Raw genomic sequence first — 25,064 nt, 5'->3', positions numbered from 1 at the left:
GTTGATCGGCTGCCTCCTGCACGCCCCACCCTGGGGACCAAGCCTGCAGCCCGGGCATGTGCCCTGACCGGGAATTGAACCGTGACCTCCTGGTTCATAGGTCAGCGCTCAACCACTGAGCCAATGCCGGGCGGGCCAAAGTCGCTTTTTTGAAACACACAAATTCCCCGTCCCTAAAGCTTCCCGGGGAGAACGGAGCTCGGGAACGTTCCCGTGGCCATGTTGTTCTGTCGCTTGCATTGAAACTCGCTCTGTGCCAGTTGCTTTGGCAGCCGAGTCGGAGCCTTGGGGCCCTGCCGTCCGCCCACAGCATCCAGACATCCGGGCTGGAGCATCCTGGGAGCTGGGGGCAGGGACAGTGGGAGCCAGAATTGTCTTTTTTTTTTTTTTAAATATATATTTTTATTGATTTCAGAGAGGAAGGAAGAGGGAGTGAGAGAGAGATAGAAACATCACTGATGAGAGAGAATCATGGATCGGCTGCCTCCTGCATATCTCCCTACTGGGGATCGAGCCTACAACCCGGGCAGGTGCCCTTGACCGGAATCGAACCGTGACCTCCTGGGTCATGGGTCGATGCTCAACCACTGAGCCACGCCAGCCGGGCTGCAGTATATTTTCAAAAAACGGAGCACCCTTTGGGTTGGGGTTTTGCCTGGGTTTAGATCTCCCCCGCAGGCAGAAGTGCTTTCTGCCTTATTGTACGCGGTGACGTGCGAAGAGGTTTAACACGGGGCTGCTTCGTGTGTTTTGAACTCTCTGTAGACATCGATGAGTGCACAGAGCAGCCCTTGGTGTGCGGGAGCCACGCCGTCTGCAATAACCACCCCGGGACCTTCCGCTGCGAGTGTGAGCAGGGGTACCGGTTTTCCGAGGAGGGGACGTGCGTGGGTGAGTTCTGCGGGCCTGAGATTTTCAGGATCTTGATGCGTGTGGGGTTCATTAGTGGAGAGGTGTTGCCACAGGTAACCATCCCGGCCGAGGAGGAAGGCGCTGGGTTCTGGAGTTGGCGGGGGCGGGGGTGGGTTGGGGGGGAAGCAGTTTCCGAAGCTGAATCCGACTCTGTCCCTTTCCTCCCACTTCCTGGGGGGCCACATGTCCAAGGATCAATGCTCTTACTGTTCACCCCAGTAACACCATCGCCTTATCTGTTGGAAGCTTTGTATTACTCTCCATTCTTACAAAAGGATGCTTCACTCTTTTTTTTAAGATTTTTAAAAAATGTATTTTTATTGATTTCAGAGAGGAAGCGAGATGGGGGGAGAGAGAGAAACATCAGTGATGAGGGAGAATCATTGATCGGCTGCCTCCTGCATGTCCTCTACTGGGCGATCGAGCCCGCAACCAAGGCATGTGCACTTTACCAGAATCGAACCCAGGACCCTTTAGTCTGCAGGCTGATGCTCTATCCACTGAGCCAAACCGGCTAGAGCTCTTTTTTTTTTTTTTTAACCTGTGCAACATTTATTCAACTCGTTATTTAATGAAGATACCAGTAGAACATAAAATTGTTTCAAAAAGACACGTTGGCCTGGCCGGCGTGGCTCAGTGGTTGAGCATCGACCTGTGAACCAGGAGGTCACCGTTCAATTCCCGGTCAGGACACATGCCCGGGTTGTAGGCCGGATCCCCAAGGTGGCAGCCGATCCATGATGCTCTCTCATTATTGACGTTTCTAACTCTCTCTCTCTCTCTCTCTCTCTCTCTCTCGCTTCCTCTCTGATATCGATAAGAATATATTAAAAAAATAAAATAAAATAAAGCCCTAACCGGTTTGGCTCAGTGGATAGAGCATCGGCCTGCGGACTGAAGGGTCCCGGGTTCAATTCCGGTCAAGGGCATGTACCTTGGTTGCGGGCACATCCCCAGTAGGAGGTGTGCAGGAGGCAGCTGATCAATGTTTCTCTCTCATCGATGTTTCTAACTCTCTATCCCTCTCCCTTCCTCTCTGTAAAAAATCAATAAAATATATTAAAAAATAATAATAATAAATAAATAAAAACACAAAACCAAAAAGACCCTCGGAGGAACTATTTATAGGCAACTTGAAAAAGGAAAGCGCATGTCAGACTAAGAAAGCCTGCCAGCATTGAAGAAGGGTTACTGGAACATGTGTTTGTTGTTAGCGGCCGAACCAGGCACCGTGCGTGCTTTTTCACAGAAAAGAAATAGGAAACCCATTCCACCGAGAGTATTTGCCGAAGGACACATCTGCCAGGTCGGTCAGGCAGCGAGGCTCCTCGGACTGAGGCCCTCAGGGAAGACCATGGAGACAGAACATCTGAAAAAAAAATAAAATCCGGAACTGTGCCCGATACGGATCATGAGAAGTTAGAGGTTGGGAAACATTGAGAAGTTCGGATCCAGGAGCCTGCCGGGCTGGGAGGCCAGAAAGCAAAGCTGGAGGCTGTAGTCAGTCCTGTGTCAGCAGCCAAGGTCTTTATGAGCCAGCAGGCCTCCAGGCCCTGACAGATGAGCTAGTCAGACAGACTAGATGCAGGGCACAACCTAGGAAGTGGGAGAGCTTTTGACCTTCAGATGCACTTGACACCCTTCGTCCACCTGCATTAAAATGAGGCCAATGCCTCCAGAAACCAGAAACTGATTCTTTTTTTTAAATTATTATTATTAATATCTTTTTATTGATTTCAGAGAGGAAGGGAGAGAGAGAGATAGAAGCATCACTGATGAGAGAGAATCATGGATCGGCTGCCTCCTGCACACCCCATACTGGGGATGGAGCCCACAACCCAGGCATGTGCCCTGACCGGCAATCAAACCCTGACCTCCTGGTTCATATATAGGTCGATGCTCAATCAACTGAGTCACGCCGGCTGGGTATTCCTCTATTAATTCTTTTCCTTATTCTTTTAAAAGCTATTAAAACAATTAGACTTGTTTTCCCTTAAATCAATAGCTTTGGGATTCATGTGGAGCAGTGGTCGGCAAACTCATTAGTCAACAGAGCCAAATATCAACAGGACAACGATTGAAATTTCTTTTGAGAGCCAAATTTTTTAAACTTAAACTTCTTCTAACGCCACTTCTACAAAATAGACTTGCCCAGGCCGTGGTATTTTATGGAAGAGCCACACTCCAGGGGCCAAAGAGCCGCATGTGGCTCGCGAGCCGCAGTTTGCCGACCACAGAGTGGAGGGACCACCTTTTAGGCACGCGTGCCATTACCTGCTTTGGGCTGAATTCTTCCTGATTGAGGTCTACAATTCTATTTCAATTTTACTAGCCACACATAGGAACATAGCTTCTTGGCCTTATCCAAGTCCATGAGTTCACGCTATGAATGCGGCTAATTGTTGCTTTAGGCTGATGGTGATGATGAGGGTGGTGGGCCATCCACAAAGGAACAGATTGAATTTTTCTACTTTCCCCCCAACTGCTGCACTTTGAACTGTTGGCTGCAAGAATTTAAAGTTCAGAGATTCTTGGATAATTCCAGTCTGGAGGGCAGCGTGCTGAATGGGCCCGTATGAACTCCACATTTCTCCCCAATTTAAAACAGACTTCTCTTTTACTGCCTCCCCGACCCATGTCCTTGCCCTTTGCTGTTTACTAAGCCCAAGACTGCTTTCTGTTTGCTCTCTTTTTTTTTTTTTTTTTATTGAGAGGAAGGGAGAGGGAGAGGGAGAGAGATACAGCAATGATGAGAGAGAATCCTGGATCGGCTGCCTCCTGTACATCCCCTGCTGGGGATGGAGCCTGCAACCTGGACATGTGCCCTGATGGGGAATCGAACCCTGACCTCCTGGTTCGGAGGTCCACGCGCAACCACTGAGCCATGCTCGCCAGACTGTTTGATCCGGATGAGGCTGCCAAGGTCGCAGGGGGAGGTGGAGGCCCGAGGGCTGGAGGGAACAGGCAGTTCTCATAGTTTGAGGGTGACCCAACATCTGTGAGAGTGGAAAGAGGCCAATCCCCTTTGCACAGAGCGGAGAGTTCAGTTCTGCTAAAGTTACTTCTTTTCCTTTTTTTTTTTTTTTTAAATAGAGAACAACAGTTCCTGTGTATTTGGCCTGATTTCCCTCTCTGCTTTTTGAGATGGAGATTCAAAGATTACCGTCTAGCCCTAGCTGGTTTGGCTCAGTGGGTAGAGCATCAACCTGCGGACCAAAGGGTCCCGGGTTCGATTCTGGTCCAGGGCACGTACTTAGGTTGCAGGCTCCTCCCCGGCCCGGGCCCTGGTCGGGGTGCGTGCAGGAGGCAACCCATCGATGTGTTTCTCTCACATCGATGTTTCTCTCCGTCTTTCCCTCTCTCTCTCTCTCTCTCTCTCTCTCTCTCTCTCTCTCTCTCTCTCTCTCTCTAAAAATCAATGGGAAAATATCCTCGGGTGAAGATTAACAACGACAACAAAATAGATTACAGTCTAATTGTAATTGATTTTTCATTCCCATTTGGAGCCCAGTTTTCTCTCCTTTTGAAATCTTTTCCCTCCATCCCACCTTGCAGCGTCCCATTGGGCGAACAGCCGGAAATGGCCGTTCCGGGCGGTCAGGAGCCTTGAGGAAGCACAGCTGGGTGCATGGGTGTCCCCTCTGGTAGATCAGGGCTCCCTCCTCCAAAAGCCCACCATCTTTCTCGCACACCTGCTCCCTTCCCTGGACGTCCATTTCCCCTTCCTTGGTGGGAAACGGGTGACCTTGACCTCAGCCTTCATAGTGACTGGCCAGCTGCCCAGTGAGCCACAGAGAGAGACACAGAGCGGACAGAGTCCCAGATCCTCGGCTCCAAACACTCCACCCGCAGGGCTGCCCTGGGAAGTGGGGGCCCCTGCGACGTCCCACCTCCACGTCCCGGTGAAAGGGAGGTGGATGTGGAGAGGGGCCCGGGGCGGAGCCCTGGGGTGAAACTAAGGTCAAAAGCCAGGCTGAGTCCAGCCGGCGTGGCCCAGTGGTTGAGCATCCACCTATAAGCCAGGAGGTCAGGGTTCGATTCCCAGTCAGGGCACGTGCCCAGGTGGCGGGCTCGATCCCCAGTGTGGGGCGTGTAGGAGGCAGCCGATCCATGATTCTCTCTCATCAGTGATGCTTCTCTCTCTCTCTCTCTCTCTCCCTCTCCCTTCCTCTCTGACATCAATAACAATATATTTGGAAAAAGGAAAAAGAAAATCAAACCCAGGCAGAGTGGCCAACCCAGGTGTCATTCTGGGCGCCCCGATCAAAGGCCGAGTCCAGGTGGGAGGAGAGAGGAGAGACAGGGGCACCAGCCCAGTGGGGAGAAGGGGGTGAAGCCCTTGAGATGCCTGGAGGTCTGGGGTCCGAGGGGACTAAACCACTGGCGTGGGGGGGATCTGAGAAGGGCACGGGGACTCCTCAGGGGCCTCCCTTCCGAATGTCATGTCCACCTTGTGTTTGAAGCGGCCGTGGACGAGCGCCCCATCAACCACTGCACGACGGGCCTGCACGACTGTGACATCCCCCAGCGGGCCCAGTGCGTCTACACGGGCGGCTCCTCCTACACCTGCTCCTGTTTGCCCGGCTTCTCCGGGGACGGCCGGGCCTGCCAAGGTGCGTGCGTGGTGACTCTGATGTTTCTCTCTGTGTAACCGGGAAGAATGCCCTACGGGATCGTGATCATATGCGGATGGCTGTCTCACCTCGCGTTTAGTAAGAGTTATTCTTTCAGCTCCATTGCTAATTTGGGCTCCGTGTTATTATTATTTTTTTTTAATATATTTTATTGCTTTTTTACAGAGAGGAAGGGAGAGGGATAGAGAGTTAGAAACATCGATGAGAGAGAAACATCGATCAGCTGCCTCCTGCACACCTCCTACTGGGGATGTGCCCACAACCCAGGTACATGCCCTTGACCGGAATCGAACCCGGGACCCTTCAGTCCGCAGGCCGATGCTCTATCCACTGAGCCAAACCGGTCAGGACACCGTGTTATTTTTATGTAGGCATTTGAACTACTCGTTTTGTATTTTATTTATTTTTTGTTAAGTATATTTGTATTGATGTCAGAGAGGAAGGGAGAGGGAGAGAGAGAGAGAGAAGCATCACTGATGAGAGAGAATCATGGATCGGCTGCCTCCTGCACGCCCCACACTGGGGATCGAGCCCAGACCCGAGGCATGTGCCCTGACCAGGAATGGAACCGTGACCTCCTGGTTCATAGGTCAGTGCTCAACCACTGAGCCACACTGGCCGGGCTATGCATTTTCTTTCTGTGGTAGTTTGAACTACGCATTTTCTTGTGGGGGCTGTTCTTGGGGAAAATACTTGTCCTCCCCCTGAGATTTTGTTCTGCCTGACTTGCTCCTTCAGGCAACAATTAGACACTTGCTGTCTGCTAAGAATGGGGTGTCGGGGAGGGGATTGTCTGTTTTTTAGGAAAAGAAAAACCACTTTTGAATTCATAGAGCTTAAAGTCCAGCCATTTATTATTTTTTAAATTATTTTAAAAATATTTTATGTATTTTTTTATTGATTTCAGAGAAGAAGGGAGAGGGAGAGAGAAGATAGAAACATCCATGATGAGAGAGAATCATTGATCGGCTGCCTCCTACATGCCCCCTATTGGGGATCAGCCTGCAACCTGGGCATGTGCCCTCGACCAGAATCGAACCCGGGACCCTTCAGTCCGCAGGCCGACGCTCTATCCACGGAGCCAAACCGGCCAGGGCAAGATGACTTCAGTTTACACCACAAAGTATTTCTGAAAAGTCCAAGCTTTTCCCAGATAGATTATAATCTCAGAGAGACTGCCTCTTCATTACTCACCATGTGAATTGTCTCTAGTCGCTGAGAGTTTCCGTCCAGCAGTCGGTCATCTGTCTGCACCCCCGTAGGCATTTTTGAAGCTCTCATTTATGATGAAAAGAAGCATTTTATTTTTTATTATTTTTTTAATAAATCATTTTTGTTGAAAGTATTACATATGTCCACCTTTCCTCCCCCGCCCCCATTGACCCCTTTCAGCCCCGCCCCCCCCAAGGCCTTCAGCACCCCATTGTCTGTGCCCATGGGTTATGCACATGTGCATACAAGGTCTTTGGTTGATCACCTCCCACCCACCCACCCTCCCCTGCCTTCCCTTCAAGATCCTGCCCTCTGTTCCAAGCTGAGAAGAAGCAGTTTATAATACAAAAGATCCCTCCCTTTTTTCCATTTCTTAGGAAAAGGGAAACACGTTTGTCAATGCACAAGATAGAAACTGGGGAGTTGTTGTTTTGATAACGTTGAGGGAGTTATTGTGATAATGTTGAGGGAGTTTATTATGTTGATAATTATTGTTGTGATCATTAACCTTGAGTGATTGTTTCGATCATTAACGTTCAGTGTCCCCAGAGCAGAAACAGGGCCCCCGTAGCGTCGAGCAAGTGGCTTAAGTGATTGTGTAAACCACGGATTCCGGAGGAAACTTGGTCCTGGGACTTGTTTTGCAGACGTGGATGAATGCCACCCGAGCCGATGCCACCCCGATGCCTTCTGCTACAACACTCCGGGCTCCTTCTCGTGCCAGTGCAAGCCTGGGTACCGGGGCGACGGCTTCCGCTGCGTGCCTGGAGGTGAGGTGTCGGGACGCTGGGCGTCAGTAGGCCGGTGCCCTGTCCCTGAGACCTGAGTACAGGGCCCCGGGCGGGGAGGTGACGTGGGAAATGTGTGAGCTCCATGCGAGTCCTGAGGGTCGTTGAGGTAGAACAGAGCGTGGCAGGCATGCAGGCTGCACACTGCTCAACCACGGGGGCACCGAAGGTGGACCAGGACTCCTGGCAGCCTGGCCGTCCTGGCAACTGGAGCAAGCAGTGCAGGGGAGAGCGGGTCTGTAGCCGTCAGGGTTCGCAGAGAAACAGAAACAGTGTGTGTGTGTGTGGGGGGGGGGGTGGAAATATGTACATGCACATTAAAGAGATGCAGTGTAGCCCTAACCAGTTTGGCTCAGTGGCTAGAGCGTCGGCCTGCGGACTGAAGGGTCCCAGGTTCGATTCCGGTCAAGGGCATGTACCGTGGTTGCGGGCACATCCCCAGTAGGGGGGCGTGCAGGAGGCAGCTGATCGATGTTTCTCTCATTGATGTTTCTAACTCTCTATCCCTTTCCCTCTCCATTCCTCTCTGTAAAAAATCAATAAAATATATTTAAAAAATAAAGAGATGCAGATTAAGAAATTGGCTCACACAGTCAGATGAACATTTACGTTTTGACAAATAATACTACATGTCGCTGGTCTACATTGTTTTCCGCTGAGGACAGCGGTCAGCAAACTACTCCTCCTAGGACTGATCGCACCCACCTCCTGTTTTGGTCAATAGAGTTTTACTGGAACACAGCTGTGTTTGTCCGTTTACGTACAGTCTGTGGCACCCTTACCCACGTGCGTGTCCAAGGAGAGGTCAGTTTGTGGCAGAATCTACAAACGCCTGCAAAGCCTAAAATATTTGCCACCTGGTCGGAGGTTTGCGGACCCCTGGCGTAGAGGAACCCTGGCAGGGCACCCTTTGGTGCCTGAAGCAATGGATGAAAGCTGGAGTGTTACCCCTAGACTCCGATAGGCAAGTCACTCAGAGGGAAGTGGAGACATTCTAGCAGCTGTTAAAAATGACTAGCCTTCGGCCCTGGCCAGTTTGGCTCAGTGGATAGAGCGTCGGCCTGGGGACTGAAAGGTCCCAGGTTCAATTCTGGTCAAGGGCATGTACCTTGGTTGTGGGCACATCCCCAATAGGAGGTGTGCAGGAGGCAGCTGATTGATGTTTCTAACTCTCTATCCCTCTCCCTTCCTCTCTGTAAAAAAAGCAATAAAATATATTTTTTAAAAAATGACTAGCCTTCGGCCCTGGCCAGTTTGGCTCAGTGGATAGAGCATCAGCCTTTGGACTGAAGGGTCCCGGGTTCGATTCCGATCAAGGGCACGTTATCTCGGTTGCAGGCTCGATCCCCGGCCCTGGTCAGGGCACATGTGGGAGGCAACCAATCAATGTGCCTCTCTCACATCTCTCTCTCTCTCCATCCTTTCCTTCCACTCTCTCTAAAAAAATCAATAGAAAAATTTCCTTGGGTGAGGATTAACAAAAACAAAATATATTTAAAACCATTAAAAAACAAAATGTTGTCATTGCACCTTGAAGAATTGGGGCGGGGGGAGAAGGGGAGGGGGACTAACATTCATTACTTCCTGAGGCTTCCTTCCCATCTCCAGTTCAAAAGGAAGCAGGTGCTTTAGCTTTTTTTTTGTTTTTTAATATATTTTATTGATTTTTTACAGAGAGGAAGGGAGAGGGATAGAGAGTTAGAAACATCGATGAGAGAGAAACATCGATCAGCTGCCTCCTGCACATCCCCCACTGGGGATGTGCCCGCAACCAAGGCACATGCCCTTGACCGGAATCAAACCCGGGACCCTTCAGTCCGCAGGCTGACGCTCTATCCACTGAGCCAAACCGGTTTCGGCAGGTGCTTTAGCTTTTGTTTTGTTGTTTGAAGTCTGATTCCTCGTCCCCTTCGTTAAGGCTCTGCTGACTGAACACATAAACCAGACCTGCAGGCTGGCATCTAAAGATAAAGCCAGGACCGGCTGCTGGCTGGGCTGTCGACACAGTTAATCCTGTTCTTTTCCGAAAGTCAGCCTCTGGCCGTGTCCCCGAGAGAGAATGTGCACCAGAGATGGAGCTTTGTCTATAAGCGAAAACCATCTGAATGATGGTCAACAGGAGGGACGGACAGATGAGCTTGGGTACCATTCAGACGATGGAATAATACACAGCCGTTAAAATGGGTGAACCGGAATTAATGGGGAAATCTCAAAAACACGTTGAGCAAAAGAAAGTCACAAAGGGGCGTATGCGGTGAGGTCCCGTTTGTAGACATAGGACCCTGTAAGGAGATACACCTGGGTATGGGTTGCTGTCCCCGTTTTCTTTGGATGGAATGGAACGAAGCAAAACAAGGAAATGTCAGGGCAGGTCGAGAACGTGGAGTAAGTATTGTGTTATGAAACGATGCTTGTACATATGCTTGTGTAAGTGCGTGGAAAGGTGAGTGCAGGACATGTCACAGCAGGCGTGAGTGCAGGGCTGAACGTACACCCTTGCGCAGACACGTCTCGGTGCATGTGCGTGCAGGACTGAAAGTTCCATCTGTGCGCAGACACGTCACGGTGCACGTGCGTGCAGGACTGAAAGTTCCATCCGTGCGCAGACACGTCACGGTGCACGTGCGTGCAAGACTGAAAGTTCCATCCATGCGCAGACACGTCACGGTGGATGTGCGTGCAGGACTCAGCGTCCCATCCGTGCGCGCACACGTCATGGTGCACGTGCGTGCAGGACTGAAAGTTCCATCCGTGTGCAGACACATCACGGTGCACGTGCGTGCAGGACTGAAAGTTCTATCCGTGCGCAGACGTCACGGTGCACGTGCGTGTGGGACCGAATGTCCCATCTCTGTGTAGACACAGCATGGTGCATGTGTGTGCGGGACCGAATGTCCCATCTCTGTGTAGACACAGCATGGTGCACGTGCGTGCAGGACTGAAAGTTCTATCCGTGCGCAGACACGTCACGGTGCACGTACGTGCAGGACTGAAAGTTCCATCCATGCGCAGACACGTCACGGTGCACGTGCGTGCAGGACTGAAAGTTCTATCCGTGCGCAGACACGTCACGGTGCACGTGCGTGCAGGACTGAAAGTTCTGTCTGTGCACAGACACGTCACGGTGCACGTGCGTGCAGGACTGAAAGTTCTATCTGTGCACAGACACGTCACGGTGCACGTGCGTGCAGGACTGAAAGTTCTATCTGTGCGCAGACATGTCACGGTGCAGGTGCGTGCAGGATTGAAAGTTCTGTCTGTGCACAGACACGTCACGGTGCACATGCGTGCAGGACTGAAAGTTCTGTCTGTGCACAGACACGTCACGGTGCACGTGCGTACAGGACTGAAAGTTCTATCCGTGCGCAGACACGTCACGGTGCACGTAGGCACATCATGGTTAAATTTGAGTGCAGTATTGAGCGTGCACTTTGTGCAGACTGGTCCGGGTGGACTCGGTGGCCGGTCTCCCTCTGTGCAGAACCCGCTCCATCCTGCCAGGCCCTGGGCCTGAGTGTCCTGGGCCCTGACTGTCCTGCTGGGCCCTGGGCCTGAGTGTCCTGGGCCCTGACTGAGCCTTGCTGGTAGACTCAGAGGCATTTCCTGTGGGGTCTGAGCGGCCCAGTTCCTCAGAACCCAGACTCAATGTGCGTGGGTGGCAAGAAGCTTGAATAATGATAATAAAAAGACGCATAAGCGGCTCTGAGCATGGCCAATAATAGCCCAGTTCACCCTTTCTTTGTGTCCCCACTTCAACAGCGGCTGGAGACAGCCTGGGGCTGGAGGCAGTGTTTTGAAGGGGCCTTTTCCATAGCAGGGTCCCAGCGAAGTGCTAGAGATATTAGTTAAGTAAGAATGAGCTTTTTCTTTTTTTAACAATAATATCCTTTCAGAAATTTCTAACTACTTTGTAACGGCGACGTAAGCTGGTGATAAAAGCAGTTATTAAAAGTCAACCTTTTCCAAAAAAAAAAAAAAAAAAAAAAAAGGCATTTAAGAAAAACTTTAAACAAATAACGTAAAACAAATGTCAGTGCTGTCCATCAGCTTGTACGGGGACACACGGACTGTGGTGCAGCTCATGATAGACTGTTATTCAGCCCCAGAGAGGGAGGAAGTGCTGATGACAGGGCTATGTCTTTTTTATTTTTAATACTACAGGCCCGGTGCATGAAATTCGTTCACAGGTAGGGTCCCTAGGCCTGACTGGCGATCAGGGCCAATCGGGGGCCTTCTGGCTGCTGGCCAGGGCCTTCCTTCATTCCGCGCCACCCCCTGGTGGTCAGCGCACGTCAGAGCGAGCAGTTGAACTCCTGAGGAGACAATTTGCATATTAACCTTTTATTATATAGGATTTTTTTTTTTATTGATTACAGAGAGGAAGGAAGTGCTGATGACAGGGCTACGTCTTTTTTTATTTTATATATATACATATATGTATGTATATGTATATATATATATATATATATATATATATATATATATACATATATATATATATATTATTGATTACAGAGAGAGGAAGAGAGAGATAGAAACATCATTGATGAGAAAGAATCATGAATCGAAGTGTGACCTCCTGGTTCATAGGTTCACCCTCAACCACTGAGCCATGCCGGCTGGGCAGGATGATTTAAATTTTTAAAAATTAGTAAAACACAACCCAGTGGTGACCAGGCAGCTCTGCGGTTCTGAGTTGGGTGTGGGGCCTCGCGCAGCATGGCGGCATCCCCGATGACGCCACAGCTGACGTGTCCCCTTTGCTTGTCTCCCTGACAGAAGCAGAGAAAACCCGCTGCCAGCTTCAGCGAGAACACATCCTCGGGACAGCGGGGGTGGCTGGCCAGCGCCCTCTGCCCCCGGGGATGTTTGTCCCCGAGTGCGACGAGCACGGGAACTACGTGCCCACCCAGTGCCATGGCAGCACCGGCTACTGCTGGTGCGTGGACCGCGACGGCCGTGAGCTGGAGGGCACCAGGACCAGGCCCGGGATGAGGCCCCCCTGTAAGTTGGGGGGCGTCGCGTGCTGGGGCTTGGGCGTCCTAAAGGCCTGAGGACCAGAGTCCCGAGTGCCTGTGAGCATCATTGGGGGCTCCTGCTGAAGACACAGTGGGTGCTTTCTGCTGCCCTGAATCCTGAAAGCTCCCGTGGCTTGAACCCCATTCCCTCCCTCCTCTCCTCCCCTCTGCACCCCTCTTTTCTGTCTCCCTTGGCATCCACACTGCTCTCTATCTCTCCCCTTCTCCTCTTGGCAAATGGCTGGTGGCCCGCTGCAGCCCTGCTGTGGCTGGTATCAGAGAAGGTACGTGTCCCGCAGGTGAGGTCCCTGCAGTGGGCAGCCTGGCATGGCAGGGATGGCAGGAACCCCGGGGCCCTGCTGACTCAGGTGGCAGGAAGGCCTCCCCCCTGGGACACTGCTCCTTCCCGGTTGTGCCCTGGGCCCTTTAGATCCGAGGCCCCTTAGGATGCAAAGAGCGACAGAGGTTTCTGCAGCTGGTTCTGCGACAGCCGTGGCCGGGGTTCCTGACACCTGTTCCCTGCCCCTTACCCTGCGGCACAGGCTGCCTGGGGTGAGCCAGGGAGCCGACGCCCTGGAGGCAAGACTGAACCCCCGAGAATCAGCCCCCGGTCGTCCTGAGCTCCGGGGAGCCCAGAGGGCCATGTACTGCTGTGGGTCTGGGCACGTAGGCAAGGCCACTGGGACAGTCTCTACATCACAGAGCTCAGCAGCCTGGGGGCAGGGCCTCAGGGCGGCCGTGGGCCGCTGTTTGGGTCACTGTGTGGCCACATCCAAAGCCGGCGTGCACGGCGAGGCAACTTCTATGTCTAGTAAGGGGGAGGCGAGGCCTTTTGTCACTAGATCTTTAGTGTTTCATTCAGCCCTGCCTGTCTTCTTCACCAGCGCCCTTTGAGGTCTTTTTGTTCCCGCGCTTTCCGATAAAAAAACGGTCCTTGTGTGCCTGTGGTCTGTGGTGCCACAAAGGTGACCTGGCATGTGGGTGTGTGTGCAGGTGTGCGTGCATGGGCGTGTGCAGGTGTGTGTGCATTGATGTGTGCAGGTGTGCGTGCATGGGTGTGTGCAGGTGTGCGTGCATGGACGTGTGCAGGTGTGCGTGCAGGTGTGCATGCATGGGTGTGTGCAGGTGTGTGTGCACATGTGTGTACAGGTGTGTATGCAGATGTGGGTGCATGGGCATGTGCAGGTGTGTGTGCACAGGTGTATGCAGATGTGTGTGCATGGGCATGTACAGGTGTGTGTGCACATGCGTGTACAGGTGTGCGTGCAGGTGTGTGTGCACAGGTGTGTGCAGGCATGCATCCCTGCCGCACTCAGTCTCTCCCATGGACCTCTCCTGCCCCCAGGTTTGAGTACAGTGGCTCCCCCGATTCACCCCGGACCCTCGGTTCCTCCCGCCGTGATCCCTCTGCCCTCGGGGACCCACTTGCTCTTTGCCCAGACGGGGAAGATAGAGCGCCTCCCGCTGGAGGGCAGCACCATGAAGAAGACGGAGGCCAAGGCGCTGCTGCACGCCCCGGTGAGTGCTGGCGCGTCGCACCGAGGACGCGGGGTGACCTGGAGAACCCAGCGCGGCGTGGTCAGCCCACCGCTCGGAGGAGCCTGGCCCGGCCGCGCACTGGCTTGCCCCGGCTCCTTGTCCAGTTTGTTGCATCGACGTGTCAGTGTGTGCATGTGCATCAGGCGTGTGCCTTCCCACCGGGGACACAAAACCGTGCGGCCTTTGTGCAGGGGTCCCGTCCACAGCGGTTTCCCAGCACGGTGCTGGGCGCTCAGGGTGTTGGCTAACGCGTGTGAGTGATGGAGGCGTTCTCCTTGGCCTCCTGACACATGCCCCGGGGTCACTGCCCTCCCTGGGTGGCCGCCAGCACACCCTCCAGTGGGAACAGGTTAGTTCTCTGGGAAAGTTCTTTTCCACCAAGACCAAGACCAAGACCAAGACCAAGGGCAGAGGCTGCGTGTCCCTGAGGCTCCGAAAAGCAGAAGATGAGGTGGGAGGGTGCTGACGCACAGGGTGCATAGCCACCGTGTCCTTCGTATTTATCTGTTTATTACCACTTCAACCATTTTTTTAAAATGATTTTTTAAAATATTTTATTGATTTTTTTTTATAGAGAGGAAGGGAGAGGGATAGAGTCAGAAACATCGATGAGAAAGAAACATCAATCAGCTGCCTCCTGCACGCCCCCTACTGGGGATGTGCCTGCAACCAAGGTACATGCCCTTGACCAGAATCGAACCCGGGACCCTTCAGTCCGCAGGCCAACGCTCTAGCCACTGAGCCAAACCGGCTAGGACTAAAATGATTTTTATTGATTTTTTTTACAGAGAGAGGAAGGGAGAGGGGTAGAGAGATAGAACATTGATGAGAGAAAAACATCATCGATCGGCTGCCTCCTGCACACCCCACCCTGGGGATCAAGCCTGCAACCCAGGCATGTGCCCTGACTGGGAATCGAACCGTGACCTCCTGGTTCATAGGTCGACCCTCAACCACTGAACCACACCAGCAGGGGAAGAACTCAATAGCACATTTAAGAATCATTAGGGCCCTACCCGGTTTGGCTCAGTGGAAAGAGCGTCTGCCTGCAGACTGAAGGGTCCCGTGTTCGATTCCTGGTCAGGGCACATGCCCGAGTTGCGGGCTTGATCCCCGGTAGGGGGTGTGCAGGAGGCAGCCGATCCATGATTCTCCATCATTATTAATGTTTCTCTCTTTCTCCATCTCCCTTCCTCTCTGAAATCATTAAAAATATATTTTAAAAAATAATAACCCCCACAACTCAATAAGAAACGTTTAAAAATAGACCCAAGTCTTGCAGACACTTGATAACACAAGAGCACGTGACAGGGCCCCACCATCGCGGGTCACTCAGGTGCTGGTGGGTGGACCCCTCTCACCCGGGTCTGCGCTTCCAGGATAAAGTCATCATTGGCCTGGCCTTCGACTGCGTGGACAAGATGGTCTACTGGACCGACATCAGCGAGCCTTCCATCGGGAGAGCCAGCCTGCACGGCGGGGAGCCGACCACCATCATTCGACAAGGTGGGCGTTCTTCCTTCTGGGATCAGTTCAACGAAATTCCTTAACTGACAGATGCTGATGTGAACCAAGGACGGTATGCGTCGCCAAGACTATTTTACATAGTTGTATTTTACCAACATCGAACACTATTAGCCTGGCCGGCGTGCCTCAGTGGTTGAGCGTCGACCTGTGAACCAGGAGGTCAGGGTTCGATTCCCGGTCGGGGCACATGCCCAGGTTACGGGCTCGATCCCCAGTGTGGGGTGTGCAGGAGGCAGCTGATCGATGTTTCTCTCTCCCCCTCTCCCTTCCTCTCTGAAATCAATACAAATATATATATATATATTTTTAAAAATGATGATTACAACAAAAATGCAACAATTCTAAAAGTCTCTGTACTGGGGAGGGCAGCTGACTCCCAGATACTTTCAGTCCGGCTGGGGGTGCCTGCTGTGTAAAACCCTCTCGCTTCCTCCGCAGAACGCTCACCTCAAAGACGGGCCTTTAAAAGCTACGCGCTCCTTAGGAGTTCTCTTTACTTGGGGCTGATTGTCGCGTTCCCAGTTTCCCGTTAAACGTTTCCCTCCTACTTGCTGTTCCGGGGCGCCTCTGCCTGTGGAGCAGCCCCCGGGGCACTTTCCCTTCTCTGGCTCCCTCGGCAGCGACGCTGCCCGCCCGGGAATTCAGCGGAGGCCGAGATGGATGAGCTACTTAAACAACACATGCTCGTTTTCTTGGCTTGGTTTAAGGAACAGAAGTTTGAAGGCGCCCTTCTGCATCCTGTCTCTCTCTCTTAAACATGTGGCTGTTCTCTGTGATGTGACTTCAAAACCCAGTGGGAGCGGGCAGGTCACCGCTGCTATTTCCTGTTGCCCCTGGGACTGGGGATCCGCCAAGAACACAGCGAGCCGCCCCAGGCAGAAGCCCCCTGTGCCCGCAGAAGGACACCAGAATGTGATCTCCACAGAAGGAAGGGAATGAGTCTCTTTATTTCCATAGAGAGAGAGGAATTCGCTGAAGTCTGCATCGGGGTCCCGGTCGGCACCCCCCTAGTGAGTGAGCGTGGCAGCGGCCTCTCTTCTTTTTCTTTTTTAAAACATATTTTTATTGATTTCAGAGAGGAAGGAAGAAGGAGAGGGAGATGGAAACATCAATGATGAGAGCATCATGGATCGGCTGCCTCCTGCACCCCCCACACTGAGGACTGAGCCCACAACCCGGGCATGTGCCCTCGACTGACTGGGAATTGAACCCTGACCTTCTGGTTCATAGGTCAATGCTTAGCCACCGAGCCACGCTGGCCGGGCCTGAATTCCTTTAGACTTACGTCTGGTCCCACGGCCTGGAAAACCCTCATCAGGATCTTGCCTGACAGACTCCTGTTGGTCCTTCAGGAGCCAGCGTTGCGCCTGTCACCTGCCTCGGGAATCCTGGCCTGGTCTCCCCGGCCGAGTCCCTCCCCCACGCTCCCCAAGAACCCAGGACTCGGGCCCAGTTGGCTGTGGGTTCCCTGCTGGTGGGGCCAAAGCTTCGGACCTGGATGCCCACCAAGGGAACGCGTGGCATTTATCAATGTGTCGCACGTCACATTCCTGTTTGTTGTCTCCACGTGCAAGGATTGGACGCGTGTGAAACAGGACCAAGGGGCCGGGAACCCCGATGCTCACCTGCTTGCCCAGTCAGACGCGCTCTGCCTTTGCCCCCAGGTCTCGGAAGCCCTGAAGGCATCGCTGTGGACCACCTCGGCCGCAACCTCTTCTGGACGGACTCTCGCCTGGACCGGATCGAAGTGGCGAAGCTGGACGGCTCCCAGCGCCGGGTGCTGTTCGACACGGATCTGGTGAATCCCAGAGGCATCGCGACGGACTCCGTGAGAGGGTAGCGTGTGCCCGTCTGCGTGTGCGTCTGCTCGTGCGTCTGCTCTCCTTGCATCTGTCCTTCGGGGTGCTCTCCGTGTGGGGCTCCAAGGCCGGCCCGCTCTCCCACGATGCATGCCTCCAGCTGGTGGCGACGGGTGTCCACGGGGAAACGCCGGCCCCTGTGACAGTCGTGGATCTGGTACCACGTCCCACTTTCCAATCTTTTTTTTTTTTTAACACATATTTCAGAGGAAGGGAGAGGGAGAGAGCTAGAAACATCAATGACGAGAGAGAATCATGGATGGGCTGCCTCCTGCACGCCCCCCACTAGGGATCGAGCCCGCAACCCGGGCATGTGCCCTGACCGGGAATCAAACCGTGACCTCCTGGTTCCTAGGTCAACGCTCAACCGCTGAGCCACGCAGGCCGGATGCACTTTCCGATCTTTTACCGAGTCTTTGTCAGCCGGGTATTTCCATGGGGGTTGAATGTAGATCAGCAGCTGAGCTGTATGAACCTCAGAGGGGCATCCAGGGTAAATGTCCCCGTTGGGCCCCTCCCGATGGCTTCGTCAGCGCCTCGGTGCTCTCTGTCCCTTTCCCTGTTGTGGCTCTGAGTCCGACTCCCCAGGCCCTGGGCTCTCGGCCACTGGCCACGTCACACGGTTCTGTGCTCCGCGCCCGGGGTCCACTGCGCCCCCTGAGGTGAGAGCGTGCGGGATTCCTATGCGTGTAGGCGAGTGTGGGCGTTCTGTTTTGTTTTCCTCTTTTCACAGTTTTGAGAGGTTTAAGGGAAGTGAGTTCAATAGTCACAGAATAACCAGTTCCAGTGAAGAACCGAAGGGAAGTGTGTCTCCTTAGCTCCAGGTCCTCTCAGCCACTCTCCGTGTTCATGCCTGCCACTGTCTGTGTGTGTGTGTGTGTGTGTGTGTGTGTGTGTGTTTTAAATATAGATTTTGCCGAAACCGGTTTGGCTCAGTGGATAGAGCGTCGGCCTGCGGACTGAAGGGTCCCGGGTTCGATTCCGGTCAAGGGCATGTACCTTGGTTGCGGGCACATCCCCAGTAGGAGGTGTGCAGGAGGCAGCTGATCGATGTTTCTCTCTCATCGATGTTTCTAGCTCTCTCTCCCTCTCCCTTCCTCTCCGTAAGATATCAATAAAATATATTAAAAAATATATATATAGATAGATTTTTATTGATTTCAGAGAAGGGAGAAAGAGAGAGGAACATCCATGATGAGAGAGAATCATTGAGTAGCTGCCTCCTGCACGCCCCCCACTGTGGACCAAGCCCTCCACCTGGGCATGTGCCCTGACCGGGAATCGAACCTTGACCTCCTGGGTCACAGGTCGACGTTCAACCGCTGAGCCCCGCCGGCCGGGCGCGTCTGCTGCTGTCCTCATCAGAGGCGCTTTCTAAGCGGGTTCCGTGAAACGTTCTCATGCCTCTTCCTCACGTCTCTTCCTCGTTCCCCTCCGTGCCCTCCCTCAGGAACCTCTACTGGACGGACTGGAACCGAGACAGCCCCAAGATCGAGACCTCCTACCTGGACGGCACCCACCGCAGGGTCCTCGTGCATGACGACCTGGGCCTGCCCAACGGGCTGACCTTCGATGCCTACTCGTCGCAGCTGTGCTGGGTGGATGCAGGTGAGGCCTGGGGCGGGGGCGGCGTGCCCCACCGTGAGCCGGCCCGTCGGGACATCAAGAGGATCTGTCACGGGACGAGGGCACGAGAGAACTTTTTCTTTTCCTGCACAAATAGCTGCATTTTCTTGCTCGGAAAGTCATGGTTTCTCGGGGCGTGACGCTGTCTGGGGAGGCGTTTCCATCATTGAAGTCTGGGGTCAGCAAACTCCAGCCCGTGGCGTCCAGCCTGCCCCCTGCGCGGGTGTCACCTGGGGCCTAGAAACGTGACATTTTAAATGGTTACGTAAATGCCCACTCATGTCCTTGATGTTGCCTCTTGCCCCCTAGAACCTAAAATACAATCTGGCCCTTTAACAGATCTGGTATCTGTTCATCAAGTCACAGCGTACAAACCAGGGGTCCTCAAACTACGGCCCACGGGCCACAGGCGGCCCGCCGAGGACATTGATCCGGCCCGCCGGGGGCCGCTGCCTGTCCTGCTTAGCAGCCGACGCGTCCCGGGCCCGCAGTGCACATAGGAATTTGTTCATAGTTTTTTTTTTTTTTAAACTATAGTCCGGCCCTCCAACGGTCTGAGGGACAGGGAACTGGCCCCCTGTTTAAAAAGTTTGAGGACCCCTGGTACAAACCTGTAGCTACCTCTGTGCCATGGGCCAGGGCAGGACGTGGAGCCACAGGAGATAAAGCCATGCCCTCCTGCCCTGGGCCCCGCCCGGGCTGACCTGGGTATCCCTCGGGCGCGGGCTGTGGGCAGCAACGTCCGTCACCGTCCGTCTCTGTTGAGAACTGCTCTGGTGCAGGTTGTCCGGTGCCACGGGGGAGCCGGGGCTACGTCTTGCTCTTGGGGTACACGAGGGGTGAGGTGCCCACGTTATGGCACACCTCAGTCGCCATGTGGGCACCGGCCCGAGGCTTGCCCAGCGGTGCCCTGTCGTTTGCAGGCCCTGAATTCAAGGGGGGTCTCGGGGGGACGTGAGCAAGAACTAGGAGGTGGCCCGTTCCTCCTGAGCCCCTGCTCCGGGCACAGGCTCTGCTCTGCCCATACTGCCCAGCAGGGTGCCCCACAGGGGGATGCTGACCGACAAGGGCGAGCAGGGCTGAAGGGCCTGCTCTCCAGGTGTGAGGAGCACCCCCTGCATTCTCAGGGACCGACCATGGGAGGGCTCGACTCTCCCGGGCTAGGTCAGGCTCCCCAGAGCTAGGCCCTGCTCTTGGGGGTTAGCTCAGCCTTTTGGGGGGCTACACGCAGCTGTTCAGGGCTCGGCTCGGCTCTGGAGAGCTGGGGACCGGCAGGTTCTCTCGCCCCCTCTCCTTGCTCAGTGACACAAAGGGGCCCTTTCCTGTGCGGAGACAACGAAGTTCTTGTTCTCGCTCCCGCAGGCACCAGCCGGGCCGAGTGCCTCAGGCCCGAGCAGCCCGTCCGTCGCAGGGTCCTCGAAGGGCTCCAGTACCCTTTCTCGGTGACCAGCTTCGGGAAGCACCTGTACTACACGGACTGGAAGACGTGAGTCAGCGGCCTGCCTGGCCACCCTCCCCCTTGGGGCGGCCAAGCCCTGCCCTTCTGCCCCCTGGCCTGACCTCCGGCCTCCGAGATCCCCCCCGCCCCCCCAGCTGGTCTTCCGGTGGCCAGGAGATGGCGAGGCTCCTGGGAGAGCAGGCACCGTGGGTCCCATGGACGCAGCAGGGTGGGCCGCGGCCTCCAGTCTGTCCCCTGGGGCTTGCTGAGCCCTGAGCACCCCTGCTCTTTCCCCGGAGCTGGCCTGGGGGTCCCTCGGCTGGTGGGCTGGCTCCCTGCCCACTCGGTGTCCCCACTCCCTACTTCCTCATTGTTCTCAAGCTGCATGTGCCACAGGCCCTCGACCACCCCTCCCGGCAAAGAGGCGGTTAAGCCGAGCAAGCGCTGTGGCTGGGCTGTGTGCATAGAGAGCAGATTTCCCAGCTTAGAGTGGGTGCGGAGCAGAACCCCAGCTGCGCCTGTCCTTTATTTTTAATATATTTTTATTGATTTCAGAGAGGAAGGGAGAGGGATAAAGAGATAGAAGCATCAGTGATGAGAGAGAATCATCGATTGGCTGCCTCCTGCACGCCCCTCCTGGGGATCGAGCCATAACCCCAGCATATACCCTTGACCGGAAGTGAACCCGGACCCTTCAGTCTGCAGGCCAACATGCTATCCACCGAGCCACACCAGCTAGGGCTCTGTCCCTTTTTAAGAAGACAGTGAAACCCAGCCAGCGTGGCTCAGTGGTTGAGTATTGACCTATGAACCAGGAAATCACGATTCTATTCTGGTCAGGGCACATGCCTGAGTGGGGGGCATACAGGAGGCAGCGGATCGATGATTCTCCCTCATCGTTGGCATTTCTATCTCTCTCCCTCTCTCCCTCCCTCTCTGAAATCAATAAAAGCATATGTTTTTATATAAAAAAAAAAAAAAGGACAGGGAAATGCAGGCTTGACCACCCCCGCGGAGGAAGGGCTGGCTAGAGGGCAAGGCCAGGGGATCTGTGTACGCTCCACAGCCTCCAGCGTCTCCCCAAAACCACGGGAGAGGCTGCTCTGTCAAGAAAAGTGGGAGCCGTCAGATGTGTGTTACCTTCCGCCTCTGGGTTCTTGTAGGAATGCCGTGGCTGCCGTGGATGTCGCTGTTGCCAAAGAGACGGACACCTTCCACCCCCACAAGCAGACCCGGCTGTACGGCATCACCACCGCCCTGTCTCAGTGTCCCCAAGGTAACCCACCTGGGCTCCTCCTGCTCAGGGGCCGGGCGCCCCGGGGGTGCCACACCCACGCTCAGCCTGGTGCCCTGACCACCCGGCGGGTGAGGCTCAGTCTTCCCTCCCGCCCCTCCCTGCCCGGTGCAGGGTCTGCCTTGCCTGTGGCTGAGCCAGATGAGTAGGACGTGGCCTGAAGGGACAAGGGGAGGAAGAGCACCGAGTCTGGGGCTGGGTCCAGGAGTGGCCGCCTTCTGGAAGGTTCCAACCAGGAACCGTCAGTGCTAGGAGCTCTGCTGCTTTGAACGTCCATTTATTCAGCCAAACAGCCACAGCCATAATCCTATCTAATAAAAGAGTGATATGCAGATTGACCATCACTCCAACACACAAGGTGGCTGCCCCCATGTGGTCAAAGATCCTGCCCCCATGTGGACACAAGATGGCCAGCAGGGGAGGGCAGTTAGGGGTGACCAGGCCGGCAGAGGAGGGAAGTTGGGGACGACCGGGCCTGCAGGGAAGTGCAGTTGGGGGGAACCCAGGCCTGCAGGAGAGAGCAGTTGGGGGGGACCAGGCCTGCAGGGGAGGGCAGTTAGGGCCAAATAGGCTGGCAGGGGAGCAGTTAGGCATCGATCAGGCTGGCAGGCAGAAGCAGTTAGGGGCAATCAGGAAGGCAGGCAGGCAAGCAGTTGGGAGCCAGCAGTCCTGGATTGTGAGAGGGATGTCCGACTGCCCGTTTAGGCCCGATCCCGGTAGAGGTCCCAGCTTGGAGAGGGTACAGGCTGGGCTGAGGGACACACACCCCTGTGCATGAATTTCATGCACCAGGCCTCTAGTTAATAATAAAAATAATTACAGCCCTGACTGGTTTGGCTCAGTGGATAGAGTGTCGGCCTGCAGACTCAAGGGTCCCAGGTTCGATTCCGGTCAGGGGCATGTACCTTGGTTGCGGGCACATCTCCAGTGGGGAGTGTGCAGGAGGCAGCTGATCGATGTTTCTCTCTCATCGATGTTTCTAACTCTCTATCTCTCTCCCTCCTTTCTGTAAAAAATCAATAAAATATATTTTTAAAAAATAATAATAATTACAAACACGGAGGGGGCACTTCTGGCGAGCTGGGTGCTTTGCACAGATGGGCTCGCTCCGCATCCCGAGTGCTTTGTGTTCATTCGTTCATTCAATCCTCCCAGCAATGCAGTGAGGTAGCTACGATTATTATGCTCATTTGGAACTATTTGCATTGATTTCAGAGAGCAAGGGAGAGAAAGGGAGAGAGAGAAACATCGATGATGAGAGGGAATCATGGATCGGCTGCCTCTTGCACGCCCCACACTGGGGATCAAACCCACAACCCGGGCATGTGCTCTGACCGGGAATCAAACCGTGACCTCCTGGTTCATAGGTCGACGCTCAACCACTGAGCTACGCCCGCCGGGCTATTATGCTCATTTTATAAATAAGGAAGCTGAAGCCACTTGCCCGAAGTCACACGGCTGACTGTGGCAGAACCAGAGGCATCGAGGCAGCCCGGCCCCGGAGTCGGTGCTGCCTCTTCAAGACCCCTCCCCGGATGGACTCTCGTCCCTGCCTCCCCCCCCCCCCCCCCCCCGTCAGGTGCAAAGCCACGTGGGCCAGCTAGGTAGAAGGTACTTTGTGTTTTAAAATTCCAACTCCGTGTTATAATCAGAGCAAGTCTGCTCTCCCTGAGACCCGCATGGCCCCCCGGGTCAGGAATCAGGCTTTCTGACCCTCTGGCAGAAACAGCCAGGAGCTGAGCTTAGCTGAGTGCCTGGTACAGCCCCCTCCCCCGCTGCGCCCCACAGGCGTGGCCTCCATGCGCTTGGAGGCTGTCCAGCTGATTTCTGCCTCCTCCAGGTCACAACTACTGCTCGGTGAACAACGGTGGCTGCACCCACCTCTGCTTGGCCACCCCAGGAAGCAGGACCTGCCGTTGCCCTGACAACACCCTGGGAGTTGACTGTATTGAGCGGAAATGAAGACAAGAGTGCCTTTTTCCTCACCGAGTATTTCGCAGCAACACCCTACCGCAAAGGGTCCAGACTGAAAACTGTCCGACCTGGTGGCTGAGTGGCCGCCAGCCTGAGCCTTAACAACGTTCCCCTCACCATTCTCCCAAACATAAGCCCTGAGCTTCTGGAATGGGGAAGTTCCTACCCCTACCCAGAGACAGGACCCCCCTGCCCCCCTCCCCCCCCGCCAACCCTTAGACAAATGAAGACAGCCCTGAGGGCGGGTTGTATGCCCTCTCCCTGTGCTCTGGAACTAAGTTGTGTTAGTTCCAGAGCATCCTAATGGAGAGCGGACCCTCCCAGGCCTGAGCCATCCCCTGTGGCCTTACAAGCTCAACCACACACTGACACACCCACTATGTCAGCACCTCGACACCGGCCAAGGCTGCAGCCCATTGGGACCTAAATCAGGAGAGAACCTTACCCTGAATAATTGGAGTTTGTTTTCAGAGGCAAGTTTCCCCCCAAGAATCACAGTGTTCGGGGAATACATAGGTTGTTGAGATAGCCCAACTCATACATTAGTTTCACTTTTATATTTATCATTCATTCTATATCAAGCCGTCTATATCAAATGTTTGTCATGATTTTGTATAATTTTTATAAGTGTTTTTTAAATGGTAAATTCTTGAACTGTGGAAACCCATTGAAGGTGCTTATTAACTGTTCCCCCAGTTTCTACAAGTGTTGGATGATTCCTTGAGTTTACAGCTATATACATAGTAGTGTAGACAATAAAAACATTTTTGGTAATAAATCTTCCTCTGTCTTGCTTGAATGAAGACATTAATGTCAGGAGGTTGATTCACAATGAAAAGACAACCATGTGCCCTGACTGGTTTGGCTCAGTGGATAGAGCGTCGGCCTGCGGACTCAAGGGTCCCGGGTTCGATTCCAGTCCAGGGCATGTACCTTGGTTGCGGGCACATCCCCAGTAGGAGGTGTGCAGGAGGCAGCTGATTGATGTTTCTCTCTCATCGATGTTTCTAACTCTCTCTCCATCTCCCTTCCTCTCTGTAAAAAATCAATAAAATATTTCTTAAAAAAAAAAAAGAAAAGACAACCATGTGATAATTAGCGGCCCTGGTGTTACGGGGGCAGTTTGTTTCCCAGGCGAGTCCACAGGAGACTGAGGGGCGTGGGGTTGACTTAAACACGAACTCAGTCACACACTACCCTGTTGTGTGTGTTTTTGTTTGTGTGGGGGGTTTTTTTGTGGGTT

At 53.9% G+C, this 25,064-nt stretch overlaps 1 protein-coding gene across 1 annotated transcript in view; it reads left to right on the top strand.

Annotated features, from left to right (window-relative positions):
• Positions 1 to 24,883, top strand: part of NID1 (nidogen 1) — a 49,993-nt gene extending 25,110 nt beyond the window's left edge. The window contains exons 10-20 of the mRNA XM_080651386.1: positions 766 to 891; positions 5,376 to 5,525; positions 7,406 to 7,528; positions 12,326 to 12,550; positions 13,910 to 14,082; positions 15,483 to 15,609; positions 17,295 to 17,466; positions 18,940 to 19,097; positions 20,478 to 20,601; positions 21,717 to 21,829; positions 23,688 to 24,883. Of these exons, the coding sequence (XP_080507512.1) occupies positions 766 to 891; positions 5,376 to 5,525; positions 7,406 to 7,528; positions 12,326 to 12,550; positions 13,910 to 14,082; positions 15,483 to 15,609; positions 17,295 to 17,466; positions 18,940 to 19,097; positions 20,478 to 20,601; positions 21,717 to 21,829; positions 23,688 to 23,809 (1,613 nt within the window). The 3' untranslated portion in view covers positions 23,810 to 24,883. The remainder of the gene's footprint in view (positions 1 to 765; positions 892 to 5,375; positions 5,526 to 7,405; positions 7,529 to 12,325; positions 12,551 to 13,909; positions 14,083 to 15,482; positions 15,610 to 17,294; positions 17,467 to 18,939; positions 19,098 to 20,477; positions 20,602 to 21,716; positions 21,830 to 23,687) is intronic.
• Positions 24,884 to 25,064: the final 181 nt, after the last annotated feature.

The sequence above is a fragment of the Plecotus auritus genome, assembly GCF_963455305.1.
Source record: "Plecotus auritus genome assembly, chromosome: 14".
Classification (NCBI taxonomy): domain Eukaryota; kingdom Metazoa; phylum Chordata; class Mammalia; order Chiroptera; family Vespertilionidae; genus Plecotus; species Plecotus auritus.
This window is presented reverse-complemented; position numbering and strand designations above follow the sequence as displayed.